At 41.2% G+C, this 14,963-nt stretch overlaps 1 protein-coding gene across 2 annotated transcripts in view; it reads right to left on the bottom strand.

Annotated features, from left to right (window-relative positions):
* SNX4 (sorting nexin 4) overlaps window positions 1-14,963 on the bottom strand; it is an 80,134-nt gene that overhangs the window by 13,195 nt on the left and 51,976 nt on the right. For both annotated transcript variants that reach the window (XM_008072872.1, XM_021706360.1), the window contains 2 exons: window positions 9,756-9,821; window positions 3,108-3,197 (listed from right to left, as the gene is read on the bottom strand). In XM_008072872.1, coding sequence (XP_008071063.1) covers window positions 3,108-3,197; window positions 9,756-9,821 — 156 coding nt within the window. The remainder of the gene's footprint in view (window positions 1-3,107; window positions 3,198-9,755; window positions 9,822-14,963) is intronic.

Below are 14,963 nucleotides of genomic sequence, written 5' to 3'. Positions count from 1 at the left end.
CTTTGGGAGGCTGAGGTGAGAGGACTGCCTGAGCCTGCGGGTTTGAGACCCGCCTGGGCAGGCGAGACCTTATCTCTACAATAAATCAAAAAATCAGCCAGGCGTGGTAGCGCGCGCTTGTAGTTCCAGCTCCTTGGAAGGTTGAGGCAGAAGGATCGCCAGAGCCCAGCAGGTCGAGGCTGCGGTGGCCGGGAGCAGCCACTGCACTCCAGTCTGGGCGACAGAGTGAGACTCCAACTCAAAACAAAACAAAACAAAACAAAAAACAACAAAAAAGGCCACGCATGGTGGCTCATGCCTATAATCCCAGCACTTTGGGAGGCTGAGGTGAAAGGACTGCCTGAGCTCAAGGGTTCGAGACCCAACTGGGTCACTTCGTGAGACCTCATCTCTACAATAAATCAAAAAATTAGCTGGGTGTGGTGGCATGTCTGTAGTTCCAGCTACTTGGAAGGCTGAAGCAGAAGGATCGCTTGAGCCCAGCAGGTCGAGGCTGTGGTGGCTGTGAGTGTGCCACTGCACTCCTGTCTGGGTGACAGAGTGAGACTCTAACTCAAAAGAAAACAAAACAAAAAACAAAAAAAATGTTTTCTGGATAATTACAACATTTCTTTCAATACACACACCATTATTATATACGTAAAGATGTTTTTTTTTTTAAATATAAAGACAGGGTTTTATTATGTTGACCCCGCTAGTCTTGAACCCCTGGCCTCAAGCAATCCTCTCACCTCAGCCTCCCAGATTGTTAGGATTACAGATGTGTGCCACCATGTCCAGCCAAAAAAATTTTTTTATACAACATAAGAACTAATGCTGTAATCTCTTTTTTTTGAGTTGGAGTCTCACTCTGTCGCCCAGACTGGAGTGCAGTGGCCGCTCCCGGCCACTGCAGCCTCGACCTGCTGGGCTCTGGCGATCCTTCCGCCTCAGCCTTCCAAGTAGCCAGAATTACAGGCGCGCGCTACCACGCCCAGCTGATTTTTTGATTTATTGTAGAGATGAGGTCTTGCTGCCCAGGCGGGTCTCGAACCCGCGGGCTCAGGCAATCCACTCACCTCAGCCTCCCAAAGGCGCGGGATTACAGGCTGAGCCACCGAGCCCGGCTCTAAGTATTCTTAAAAAGAATAATATCTCAAAGTCTTCTTCACTGTTATTTAGAAATGTGCATTAGTTTTTATTATCAGAATGAACGTGGATTCATGTTCATTATTTTAAAAATCGAATACAGAAATGCGCAAACAAAAAAAGGAAGTTTCAAGAAACTTCTCTCTACTCCAATCTTACTATCCAAACAGAATCTATGTAACTCGATAGTACTGTATATATCCTTCCAGAATTTAGCTAGGCATTTACAAACACACATAGTCACACATCTCAAACTGGTTCTCTATCTCTTCTTACTTAGCTACACACCATGGACACCTCTCTGTGCATATGCCCTTTTGAAAATTCTTTTGAGCCAGGGTCTCACTCTGTCACCCCAGCTGAAGTAAAATGGCATGATCACAATGATCAGGGCTCATGGCAGCCGCGACCTCCGGGGTGCAGGCGATCTTTCCACCTTCGCCTCTCGAGTAGCTGAGACTATAGGTGCATGCCACCACACCCAGCTAATTTAAAATTTTTTTTTGTAGAGACAAGGTCTTGCTATGTTGCTTAGACTGGCCTTGAACTCTTGGGCTCAAGCAGTCCACCTGCCTCTGCCTCTCAAAGTGCTGGGATTACAGGTATGAGTCACCATGCTCAGCTTTTTAAAAAATAATTCTTAAGAGCTACAACAAATTCCCACTGTATTCATCAACTTTCTTTTGCTTGGCAATCTGAAAATACCTTGGTGAAACTTCCTATTACTCAGATCTCTAGAAGGGAAAAAGCTGACAATGGGCAGATGTTTATACACCAGTTACTGAACAGCTAAGGAAATACTGTTCTTCTGTTTTCCTAAAAGGATTCTTATATTGCTTTTAAAAAGTGACAGGGGGGCCGGGCATGGTGGCTCATGCCCATAATCCCAACATTTTGGGAGGCTGAGGTGAGGGTATTGCCTGAGCCCATGGGCTCAAGACTAGCCTGGGCAACTTGGCGAGACCTCATCTCTACAATAAATAAAAAAAATAGCAGGGTTTGGTAGCACGGCCATGTAGTTCCAGTTACTTGGAAGGCAGAGGTGGAAGGATCGCCTGAGCCCAGCAGGTTGAGGCTGTGGTGGCCGTGAGCATGCCACTACACTCCAACTCAAAAAAAAAGTGACAGGAAGACTGGGTGAAAGCCACTCTCACTATGAAAATAATTCAATTTTCTAAATTGGTCAGGAAAAAATACAGTAACTTTTTCTTAATCAAACAGGAGGATTATGTAGCTAAAAATTGGATCTGGCTCTGTAGGCAATACTACAAAAACAGAAGACAAGTTCTTAATGTTAGGGAGTTATACAACCTACTGATAAAACAGACATGGAAAAAAATACAGAATAAAAATGGCAATATACAACCTAGTGACAGATATTGCTATATACACTTAATCTGTATTCTGCTTCTAATCTTCAAAGTGGAAAATGTGGAAAGAACATATAGACAGACTTGACGCTTGAGACTGGAAAGCTTTATCAAAATAACGTTTCAAGGGCAGGCCTCGTTTTACATTTTTATGCCTAGCACCTGCAAAAGAGGAATACAATGAGTCCTCATTCAACATCTGAGGAAATCATTTTATTTCATTTTTTTGAGTTGGCGTCTCACTCTGTCACCCAGGCTAGAGTGCAGTAGCACGCTCACGGCCACCACAGCCTCAACCTGCTGGGCTCAGGCGATCCTTCCACCTCAGTTTTCCAAGTAGCTGGAACTACAGGCACGTGCCACCACACCCAGCTAATTTTTTTATTTATTGTAGAGATGAGGTCTTGCCACATTGCCCAGGCTGGTCTGGAACTTGTGGGCTCAGGTGATCCTTTCACCTCGGCCTCCCAAAGTGCTGGGATTATGGGCATGAGCCACTGCGCCTGGTAGAATCATTTTAAAAACATCTTACTATGTGTATTTTGCAGTAGCATCTGAGGAGAGTGATGGGCAGCCTCATGGCTGCATCTGAACTGGTATTAAACTTACCGCAGTGCTTCCGCATAAAAAAGATACTCCTTTAACTGGTCTGCATAATGTTCTTCATCTTCCAAAATATCATCAATAGAAGATGCATACCTGTTTTAAAAACATTGCATCAATAGAGTAACTTTCATCTGAACACAAAGTATTAATGTCATAAAGAAGCATTATTCAAAGTGTAGTCCACAGAATAAGTACAGAAAGTGAGAATTAGCATTTAGAATCATTTAAAGCAATTTGCTATTATCATGATAATTTTATTGAGTTTTACCAAAATGTTTTGGTCAGCAATGGCTCAGAAGTAAAAAACAAAACACACAAAAAATGGTCCTTCTCATAGGCAGCTTAAGAAGCATTTTAAGACTGTAATGTCTTTTGTTCAAATAGAATATGAAAAGGTTACAAAATCTGTAGAAAGAATGAGAGTTTTATGTAACTAATACACACATGTTCTTGGTAGCAATCATTTACAGTAATGCCAAAAAATTACAAAGGGAAAAGTCAATAAAGATTACAGAAAACTTTACAGAAAACTTTAGCAGCTTCTTTTATATAGTTCTCAGCAGCAATCTCAGCTGTGCTTGTGACCCCCCCCCACTGTCACGCTGGTCTCCACATGAGACAGAAACGTGAGTCCCCACATGTACAGAAACATGATGGCCCTTCACTAGCTTCTCAAAACCCTACAAGCACGTATCTTGACACCCCTATGAAACTTTCCCAGATGGCTTCAGTCTTTATTCATCATTTCTCATCAACAATTCAGAACTTAAATTTTATCAAAGTAATGTGTCATATGTTGATTTTATTTCCCTGATCACACTGTAAACTTAATAAAGATATAGGTTATGTGTATGTGCTACTTCTGTGTGGTATAACAGGCACCTTTCTTTCAAATTAATTCTGATTTCTTAGCATGGAAATAAAAAACACATACTTATGTCTCCAGGCCTGCTTCATCTAGACAAGTAAACAAAGTTTACTGAAAGATAAAATAAAGCAAGCTATGATAAGGTTTATTTGAAAAGCAATGTAGGATTTATAAAAGCAGTGAAAGTACACATTTTGTAATTACAACATACATCTACTAGAGCGAACTAGAGTGAATTATTTTTTTCTTTCTCTTTTTCTCTTTCTTTTTCCTTTCTTCTTCTTCTTCCTTTTTTTAAAAAAAGTAACAGGGTCTCACTATGTTGCGCAGGCTGGTCTCAGACTCCTGGGCTCAAGCAATCCTTCCACCTCAGCCTCCCAAAGTGCTGGGATCACAGGTGTGAGCCACTGCACCCAGCCAGAATTTCTTTTTCCTTTTCTTTTTTGAGTTGGAGTCTCATGTCATTGCCCAGGCTGGAGTGGCACACTCACGGCCACACCAGCGTTGACCTGCTGGGATCCGGCGTACCTTCCGCCTCAGCCTTCCAAGTAGCCATAACTATAGGCACATGCTACCATGCCTGGCTAATTTTTTTGATTTTGTTATAGAGATAAGGTCTCGCCAAGCTACCCAGGTTGAACTCAAACCCATAGGCTCAGGCAATCCACTTGCCTCGGTCTCCCAAAGTGCTGAGATTACAGGCTGAGAATTTCTTATATTTGACTGAAAAAAAGCCTAGAGAATTATTGTTAAGAGTAGAAAAATCTGCCTTTAGCTCATAAGTCTATGTTTCTGGAAGAGTTACTATTAAGAAAAACGAAGAAGAGCCCCAGGGCCGGTGACCTGAAGACTAGATTAGTGTTAGGGTTAGGCTGGTGACCTAAAGACACAGGAAACTCAGTGTGGAGGTAAACTGGAATACTGTTGGGTGGCAAAGTATAAATGACAGACTGGTTGATAAGAGTACCAAGCGTAATTTTAACACTTTATATAAATCAACTGAAGGGATAATCCTAAATTCTTGCAAATTCTGAAATGCTAACTCAACAGATTGCAGAAAGACTTAAGGTTAAGCAAACTGGTTGAAAAAATAACCAGTTAGTTCGAACATAGCCTAAAGAAAAGTAATATTTAGATAAAATATTTTTTCTTTTCTTTCTCCCCACAGTTTTAAGGCATAACTGGCAAATAAAAATTGTAGATACTTATAGTGCACAACATGATGTTTTGCTATATGTATGCATTGTGGAAACGATTAAAGCAAGCTAATTAATAAATCATCTGGCATTCTATCATTTTTTGTGTGGTAAGAATACCTAAGATTGATTTTTTAGGCTGGGCGCAGTGGCTCATGCTTGTAAACCCAGCACTTTGGGAGACAGAGGCGAGAGGAGTACCTGAGCCCAGGGGTTTGAGACCAGCCTGGACAACTTGGTGAGACCTTGTCTCTACAATAAATTAAGAAAAATTAGCAGGGTATGGTGGTGCATGCCCATAGTTCCAGCTACTTGGAAGGCTAAGGTGGAAGGATAACCTCAAAAAAAAAGATTGACTTTTTGTTGGCTTTTTATTACTGAATTATAGAAGTTCTTGCTACACTATGGTTAGAAACGTTTGTTCCCAGTGTGTAGCTTGCCTCTTCATTATCTTACTTGTGTCTTTAAAAAAAATAATACAAGCCGGGCACAGTGGCCCAAGCCTGTAATCCCAGCACTTTGGGAAGTGGAGGCGAGAGGATTGCCTGAGCTGAGGGGTTCACGATCCGCCTGGGCAACTTGGTGAAACCTCATCTCTACAATAAATAAAAAAATTAGCCGGGTGTGGCAATACATGCCTGTGGTTCCAGCTACTTGGAAGACTGAGGCAGAAGTATCACCTGAGCCCAGCAGGTAGAGGCTGCGGTGGCCTTAAGCATGGCACCGCACTCCAGCCTTGGGTGGTAGAGTGAGACTCCAACTTACAAAAAACAAAAAGCAAAGCTGGGCTCGGTGGCTCAGCCTGTAATCCTGCACCTTTGGGAGGCTGAGGTGAGTGGATTGCCTGAGCCCGCGGGTTCGAGACCTGCCTGGGCAGCGAGACCTCATCTCTACAATAAATCAAAAAATCAGCAGGGTGTGCTAGCGCGCGCCTGTAATTCCGGCTACTCGGAAGGCTAAGGCGGAAGGATCGCCGGAGCCCGGCAGGTCGAGGCTGCGGTGACCGGGAGCAGCCACTGCACTCCAGTCTGGGTGACAGAGTGAGACTCCAACTCAAAAAAAACACCAAAAAACAAAAAAACCAAAAAAAAAAAGAGCATAATATAAAATGTATATTTTTAACAATTTTAAAGCATACAATTCAGTGGCATTAAGTACATCACACTGTTGTGCAACCATTACCATCATCTCTATCTCCAGAACTTTTCATCTTCTCCAACTAAAACTCTGTATCTCGTTTAACATAAATTCTCCATTTCTCTCTCCTCCAATAGGGTATCTCTGTTTTTCTGAGTTGGAGTCTCATTCTGTTGTCCAGGCTGGAGTGCAGTGGCATGATCACAGATCACTAAAGCCTCAATCTCCTGAGCTCAGGTGATCCTTCCTCCTTAGCTGGGACTATAGACACCTGGCTAACTTTTTAAATTTTTTTTCTGTAGAGACAAGTTCTCACCATGTTGCCCAGGCTAGTTTCAAACTCTTGGGTTCAAGCAATTCTCTGGCCTCAGCCTCCTAAAGTCCTGGGATTACAGGCATGGGCCACTCACTTGCTGATATCACTTTTGATAAGCACAAACTTTAAATTTTAATGAAAACCAGTTCACCATTAAAAAGTTTTTTCTTTCCTTTTCAAGTCCTCTTTAAGAAATATTTGCTTACCTCAAGACGGCAATAATGTTCTTCTATGCTTTCTACTAAAAGCTATAATCTTAGCTTTTACACTTACATTTATAATCCACATTAAATTCATCTTTGTATAAAGTGTGAGATATGGCTCAAGGCTCATTTTTTTTCCCACATAGATATCCAGTTTTTCCAGCACCATTTGTTGAAAGTGTGGGTCTATTTCTGGATACTATTCTGTTTCATTGATCTGCTTATCTTTATGCCAACACTATAACTATAGATTTATAGTAGATCTTGAAAGCAGATAATAAATTCCAGTTTTGTTCTCTGTCAAGATTGCTTTCTAGGTCCTTTGCATTTCCATATACATTTTAGAATCAGTTTATTAATTTCCATTAAAAAGTCACTGGAAGGTCAGGCATGGTGGCCCACCCCTATAATCCCAGCACTTTGGAAGGCTGAGGTGAGAAGATTGCCTGAGCTCATGGGTTCGAGACTTCATCTTGGGGAGACCTCATCTCTACAATAAATAAAAAAATTAGCTGGCTATGGTGGCATGTGCCTGTAGTTTCAGCTACCTGGAAGGCTTAGGCGGAAGTATCACCTGAGCCCAGCAGGTCAAGGTTGTGGTGGCTGTGAGCGTGTCACTGCAGTCCAGCCTGGGCAACAGATTGAGACTCCAACTCAGAAAAAAAAGAAAGTAGGCCAGGCACAGTGGCTCATGTCTATAATCCCAGCAATTTGGGAAGCCGAGGTGAGAGGACTGCCTGAGCCCATGGGTTCGAGACCAGGCAGGGCAACTTAGTGAGACCTCATTTCTACAATAAATCAAAAAATTAGCTGAGCATGGTGGCACACGCTTGTAGTTCCAGCTACTTGGAAGGCTGAGGCAGAAGGATTGACTGAGCCCAGCAGGTCGAGGTGGCCGTGAGCATGTCACTGCACTCCAGCCTGGGTGACAGTGAGATTCCAACTCAAAAAAAAAAAAAAAAGTTACTGGAATTTTGATTGGGTCTGCAATTTGGGGTGAATGAACACCTTAATAATATAGAAACTTCTAATCCATAAGCACGGATTATCTCTCCATTTATTTAGATCTTCATTAATTTACCTCAGCAATGTTTTATATAGTTTTGATGGTATTATAAACAGCACTGTTCAGCCCCATTACAAAAGATATGAATAGACAGTTCTCAAAAGAAGACATACGAGCAAGCCAACAGGTACATGAAAAAATGCTCAGCTTCCCTAGTCATTAAAGAAATGCAAATTAAAACCACACAGAGACACCACCTAACTCCAGTCAGGATGGCCACCATCGATAACTCAAAAAACAACAGATGCTGGAGAGGATGCGGCAAAAAGGGTACACTTCTACACTGCTGGTGGGAGTGCAAACTAACAGCCTCTGTGGAAGAGTGTGGTGATTCCTAAAAGATCTAAAAATTGACCTTCCATACAACCCCGCAACCCCCCTACTGGAAATATACCCGGAAGAACTCAAATCACTCTATGAAAAAGATACCTGCACACATATGTTTATTGCAGCATTGTTCACAATAGCAAGAACATGCAACCAACCGTGCTGCCCATCAAAAGAGGACTAGATAAAAAAATGTGGTAAATGTACATGATGGAATATGACACAGTCAAAAAGGACAAAATCATGAACTTCACAGCAACGTGAATGGACTTAGAGTCTATAATTATCACAGAAACAAAGTACTGAGACTGAGTATCACATGTTCTAACTCATAAGCTGACCTTGAACAATTATCAAAATACTGTAAGAAAAGGATTGGCAGTAGTGGGAAACTGCCGGCGGGGGGAAGGGGAGGGAGGGAGGAATACTTCATCAACAAGGGTACCTGCATAATGAACATTTGTATACCTAACCCTGAACTGTACCCGACATCTTTAAAATAAAAATAGGCCAGGTTTGGTGGTTTAGCCTGTAATCCCAGCATTTTGGGAGGCTGAGGCGAGTGGACTGCCTGAACCTGCAGGTTTGAGACCAGCCTGGGTAACTTGGCAAGACCTCGTCTTTACAATAAATAAAAATTAGATGGGCATGGTAGCGTGCGCCTGTAGTTCCAGCTACTTGGAAAGCGGAGGTGGAAGGATCACCGGAGCCCAGTAGGTCGACGCTGGGGAAGTCATGAGTGAGCCATGGCACTCCAGCCTGGGCAACAGAGTGAGACTCCAAATCAAAAAAATAAAGTAAATGAATAAGTAAATAAATAAATAAATGTAAACTATCCCAAATATCCAGAAAGTACATTTATGGATGAAAATTTAAATAAATAAACAGCAATGTTTTAAATTTTTATTATCCAATGTTTGTTGCTAGTATATAAAAACAATTGTTTTTTAAATATCAATCTTTTATCCTGCATTCTAATTAAATTCAGTTGTTAGTTCTATTGATATCTTTGATTCCTTATGATTTTCTTTGTAAAAGATCTTATCAACTGCAAATAATGACAGTTTTGTGTCTTTCTTTCTAATGTTATGCCTCTTATTTAATTTTTTTGCCTCACTAAACTGAGTAGGACTTCCAGTAGTTTAGTAGAAGTGGTAAGAGCAGAACCTTGCCTTGTTCTTGACCATAGGAGAAAGCAACAATTTCACTATTAAGTGCAGTATTAGTCATAAATTTTAGACTGAAAAAATTCCCTTTTATTCCTAGTTTGATGAGAATTTTTATTGTAAACGGGTGTTAAAATTTGTCAAATGCTTTTTTTACATGTATTAAAATGGACATACAGATTTTTGCCTTTATTCTGTAGAAATACTAATTACATTGACTTTTGAATGTTAAATAAACCTTGCATTCCTGAGATAAATTTAAGTCAGACCTGTACACACAGAGCATAATATAAATGCCAATAAACTTGATGAAAGCAGAAGAGTCACTAACGTTTCATTACGGGATTTCACATTAGGTTCACTAGTACTTACACGTCCATATGATGACCGGCACTCTGCAGTCCATCACCCATTTCTTTTTCTATGGCACTCCATTCACTAAGGAAGAAAAAGATAAGCCCCAAAACATCATGAATTAGAGATACGGAATATTATTAAATGGACTCTTCTCAAGATTCTTTTCTAGTTAGCTTTCAAATAAATTAGAATTTATTTTCTATGCTGTTTTCCCAAATATAAGATTCAAAAGTTGATACTTACTGCTTAGTGTAAGGTATCATATAAAACAGCATATTCTGTTTGTAGATACCATTCTGAGGACGTCTATTTAACTCAATTGTAGAGCTTTCTAAAAATATGGGTGCTAGTCCTACTCTTGATCTACTTAATCAGAATCTGTGAGTATAGAGCTGAGGCATGTATCTTTTTAAGCACTCTACAGCTGGTTCTCATGAACACACTGAATTACATACCACTGTTCTAATAGCTAACAAAAAAAGGCAATGTATAGAAGCAGTAAGTGTACAGTAAAACTGTAATAATAATTTGCATGTTTGTGTGAGAAAACCTACTAGAATCATAGATAATTTTGTTGTCTTTTCTGTGAAATGTTTCTCATAAAAATGCCTAGGCCAGGCACGGTGGCTCAAGTCTGTAATCCCAGCACTTTGAGAGACTGAGGTGAGAGGACTGCCTGCGCCCGCAGGTTCAAGACCAGCCTGGGCAACATGGTGAGATCTCATCTCTACAATAAATCAAAAAATTAGCCGGGCGTGGTAGCGTGCACCTGTAGTTCTGCCTACTTGGAAGGCTGAGGCGAAATGATTGCTGGAGTTCACCAAGTCTGACGCTGGGGTGGCCGTGAGCGTGCTACAACTCAAAAAAAAAAAAAAAAAAAAAAGCCTTTCTGTGTGCTTACTAAAGCAAACAGGGAAAATAAATCTGTAATCCCCAAATACCAAGAGATGACATAATTTGATGCATTTCCTTCTAATATTTCATTTACTCAATTTAAGGTGGCTGAGATCATGTGGCATATGCAGTTTTGCATCATGTTTTTTTTCCTAAACAGTATTTCCCAATATTATTAAAATAATTTGTTCTAAATACAATTTTTGTTTTGAGTCAGAGTCTCACTCTGTAGCCCAGGCTGGAGTGCAGTGGCACACTACTCGCGGCCACTGCAGCCTCGACCTGCTGGGCTCAGGTGATCCTTCTACCTCAGCTTTCCAAGTAGCTGGAACTACAGGCAAGTGCCACCATGCCCAGCTAATTTTTGATTTATTGTAGAGATGAGGTCTCGTCAAGTTGCCTAGGCTGGGCTCGAACCCGTGAGCTCAGGCAATCCTCTCACCTAGGTCTGCCAAAGTGCTAGGATTATAGGCGTGAGCCACCATGCCCAGCCCCTAAATATAATTTCAAGTGGCAACTCATAATCTTTTTAACCATTTTCTTGGCCATACAGGTTGTTTCCACTTTTTCTGCTATTTAAAGACTGTTTAATAAATACAGGCCAGACATGGTGGCTCATGCCTATAATCCCAGCACTTTGGGAGGTCTAGGCAGGAGAATCATTTGAAGCCAGGAGTTCAAGACCAGACTGGGCAACACGGTAAGAACCTGTTTTTGCCCCCCCGCCCCATCGGCCAGGCATGGCTGTAGTCCCAGCTACTCAGTGAGGCAGGAGGATCACTTGAGCACAGAAGTTCAAGGCTGCAGTGAGCTATGATGGCACCACTGCACTTCAGCCAGGTGACAGCAAGACCCTGTCTCATAAAAAAGAAACAAACAAAACAAACCACAAAACTTCAAAAAAAAAAATTAAAACAGTAGTATTAGTCTCTTAATATGTAGTTTACATACACTCTTCCTGAAATATCAGATACTAAAATATCAGTACTACTAAAATAAGAAAAACTTCACATGATTTTGTCAAGGAAGCAAAACAAACATAAATCACCTAAAGAACTGGATAATTATAATTAAAAGATGAAAATAGGTAATGCTCCTTTCAATAATTTTCTTTGATTATATGTTTACTCTCAAAATAGTAACAGTTAACCTTTTTTTAGTGCTTTGCTATTTACAAAATGGCCTTTTAACACCTCTAGCTCCAAAGCCACATTTCTATGGCTACAAAACATATCTATGGCTGAGTGTGGTGGCTAATGTCCCTAATTCCAGCACTTTGGGAGGCCAAGGTGAGAGAACTGGCTGAGATCACGGATTCGAGACCAGCCTGGGCAACTTGGCGAGACCTCATCTCTACAATAAATTAAAAAAAAAAAATTAGCCGAGCATGGTGGTGTGTGCCTGTAGTTCCAGCTACTTGGAAGGCTGAGGCGGAGACGGAAGGATTGCCTGAGCCCAGCAGGTAGAGGCTGCAGTGACCATGAGCATGCCACTGCACTCCAGCCTGGGCAACAGAGTGAGACTCCAACTCAGAAAAGATTAAAAAAAGACGTATCTACTTTTAAGTACCTCTCTCACTTCAAATTGAACATATCTAAAGCTCAGGTCTTCACATGTAAAGTCTAGGGTTTTGACAGATTACAAGCATAACCAGCCAAATGTAAGGTGGTGACCACACTGCGGGTCAAGCTGATGGGATTAATGAACGATCCAGATGGTGTGGTGGCTGTCCCACAGGGACTTCATTCCCTGAGTTCCGAGTATTATGTACTCCATCTCAATGTCTACAACACCAAACATAATTCCTTGATTCCCAAACAAGAATAAAAATTAGTTAAAAAAGAGAGAACTTAAACTTAATCATCTTTAAATTCTTATTAAGTAGTTAAATGCCTGAAAAATATTTGGCCTTTATAATTTGTAGGTAATGAACCTAAGAGTGAACTAAGACATGAGAAGGCAGAAAACACTTACTGGTTCTATGTATCAACCACTGCTAGGCACTGGAAAGACCAGAATAAAGCAGATAAGATCTCTGCCTCAAGGTTTGGATAGTCTACCCTTTGCTAGTCACAAGTGTCTTTTTGCAACAGCATTGCCTGGAAGCTAGTTAGGAATGCAGAACTGCAGGAACCATTCCAGATCGAGAGATCACAACAGGCTTTAACCAGATCTCCTGGTGACCTGTATGCTTATTAAAATTTAAGCAGCACTAGCTAGACAAAAGGTCCTAACCTGGGATCCATGAAAAGGCTAGGACAGGGAGTAGAAAATGTTAACCAGTTTAGTGGAGGAAAAAGGGACTGTTAACATACCAGAAACTATTAAATGGGAGAAGGGCTTAGATCAAATTTCTAAGAGTATGTATAGCTGCTATCTGAGAGTAATTATTGGGTAATTATCATAGATGAGCCAGATCAGTGAGGGTCATGCAACTTCTATAGCATCTGATGAAAAAACTATGTGCCCTTTCCCTAAGGGGTAAAAAAAAAAAAAAAAAAAAATCACAAAGACAAAATACTACATACAATTTCAGAGACTTTAGACAACCTAAAGACCATCCTCACCTCCTAGATGAGGAATTGTGAACTATAAGACCACCAAGTTCCCTCCTGCTCTAGTGCTTTACAATTCCATTAAAGAGAGAAAGAAAAAAACTCCAAAAAAGGCTGAGCATCAAAATCTAGGACAGGAATGAAAAATATGATTAATTACAACAAAAACAGAGGTTTAGAGCTAAACTTAGCCACTCAATCTGGTATTCATCAAGGATAAAGGCATGAGAGAGAGTTTCCAGCCCCAAGGAGGTCTGTGGTAATAGATTCTCTATTTGTTTATACATCTGTATAAGATTTCACTTAAACATAAAGTTCCATGGTAAGAAAGGATTTGGAAAAATTACTGTCCTCATCTACCCCCACAACAGAGAGAGAGAGAGACAGAGTGCCCAAATGCTAACCACTAGACCACCAGGGAGACGCCACCACCCACAATTGAACAGACACTTAAAATCAGGCTCAAAAACCTAACAAGGTTTATTGAAAGTCAGGCAGTCAGCCATGCCTGGTGGTGTACACCTATAGTCCCAGGTACTTAGAAGGTTGAGGCAGGAGGATCACAAGTTCAAAAGTTTGAGCCCAGCCTGGGTAAAACAGTGAGATTCCCCATTTCCAAAAATAAGAATTAAAAAGTGAGGCAGCTGGTCAGATTCAGAACTGAGACTAGAATCAACTGCCAGGAGAGTGTACTATCTACCAGTCCCAACTTATGACATTTCCTTTTTCTGTTCTCGTAGTCAAAAATGCTTTTCACCCCTGTTTACCATGCATGTAACTAAAAAATAAAGGTATAGTATCATTAAACAAAGTACATCGTTGTGCCTTTGAGCTTTGAGGTATATAACAAGTTTGTGAACCTCAGATCATGTGCCTTTGCACACAGTTATTTGAAAGAAATCCGCTTGTCTGTTTTCTGGAATCTCATGAAAGGAACAGAACACTGAATCGGGGAGAGACATTTGCTGTTGGTTGTATCCATATGGATTCATAATCAATGAGCTAAGATGAGTGTTTCCAAATGTTCAATCAACAGAATTCAGCACTTTAGGCTATTAGTGCCTGACAGCTCTCATGAACTACAAATGCACAGTTTCTGGTGCTTAAAACCTTGTCCCCCCTTTCCTAGGACTCTTGCAGAGTGAACCCCACCTATGTATTCAGTTCCTTTCTGGACAGGTGGACCTGAAAGTTCCTAGCCGAGCCTAAAACTAGTGAAAGTAGAGACAAGTCCTATAAGCCTCCATGGGGACGGTCCTTTTTCCTACCCTAAGTTGGGTCAGGTGCTATAATAAGAAGAGTGTGCAAAAAGCTGAGGGACTCAAGAAGAGCACAGAATACGCTCCTCCACTTAAAACAAACAAAAACAGCCAGGCTCAGTGGTTCAGCCTGTAATCCCGCACCTTTGGGAGGCTGAAGTGAGTGGATTGTCTGAGCCCGTGGGTTCCAGACCTGCCTGGGCAGGCGAGACCTCATCTCTACAATAAATCAAAAAATTAGCCGGGCATGGTAGCGCATGCCTGTAATTCCGGCTACTAGGAAGGCTGAGGTGGAAGGATCACCGGAGCCCAGCAGGTCGAGGCTGTGGTGGCTGGGAGCAGCCACTGCAATCCAGTCTGGGCGACAGAGTGAGACTCCAACTCAAAAAATAAAATAAAATAAAACAAACAAAAACATTCCTAAACCATGTGATATGAACACACACAAAACCATCACTGTTTCTTCTCTGTGAGTCCAATTCCTGCTCATTTCTTACTTATATAATGTCTATACC

The sequence above is a fragment of the Carlito syrichta genome, unplaced genomic scaffold (assembly GCF_000164805.1).
Source record: "Carlito syrichta isolate Samal-C Ts95f unplaced genomic scaffold, Tarsius_syrichta-2.0.1 Scaffold315477, whole genome shotgun sequence".
In the NCBI taxonomy this organism is placed as follows: Eukaryota; Metazoa; Chordata; class Mammalia; order Primates; family Tarsiidae; genus Carlito; species Carlito syrichta.
The sequence above is the reverse complement of the archived record's forward strand: the minus strand, read 5'-3'. Positions and strand labels throughout refer to the sequence as shown.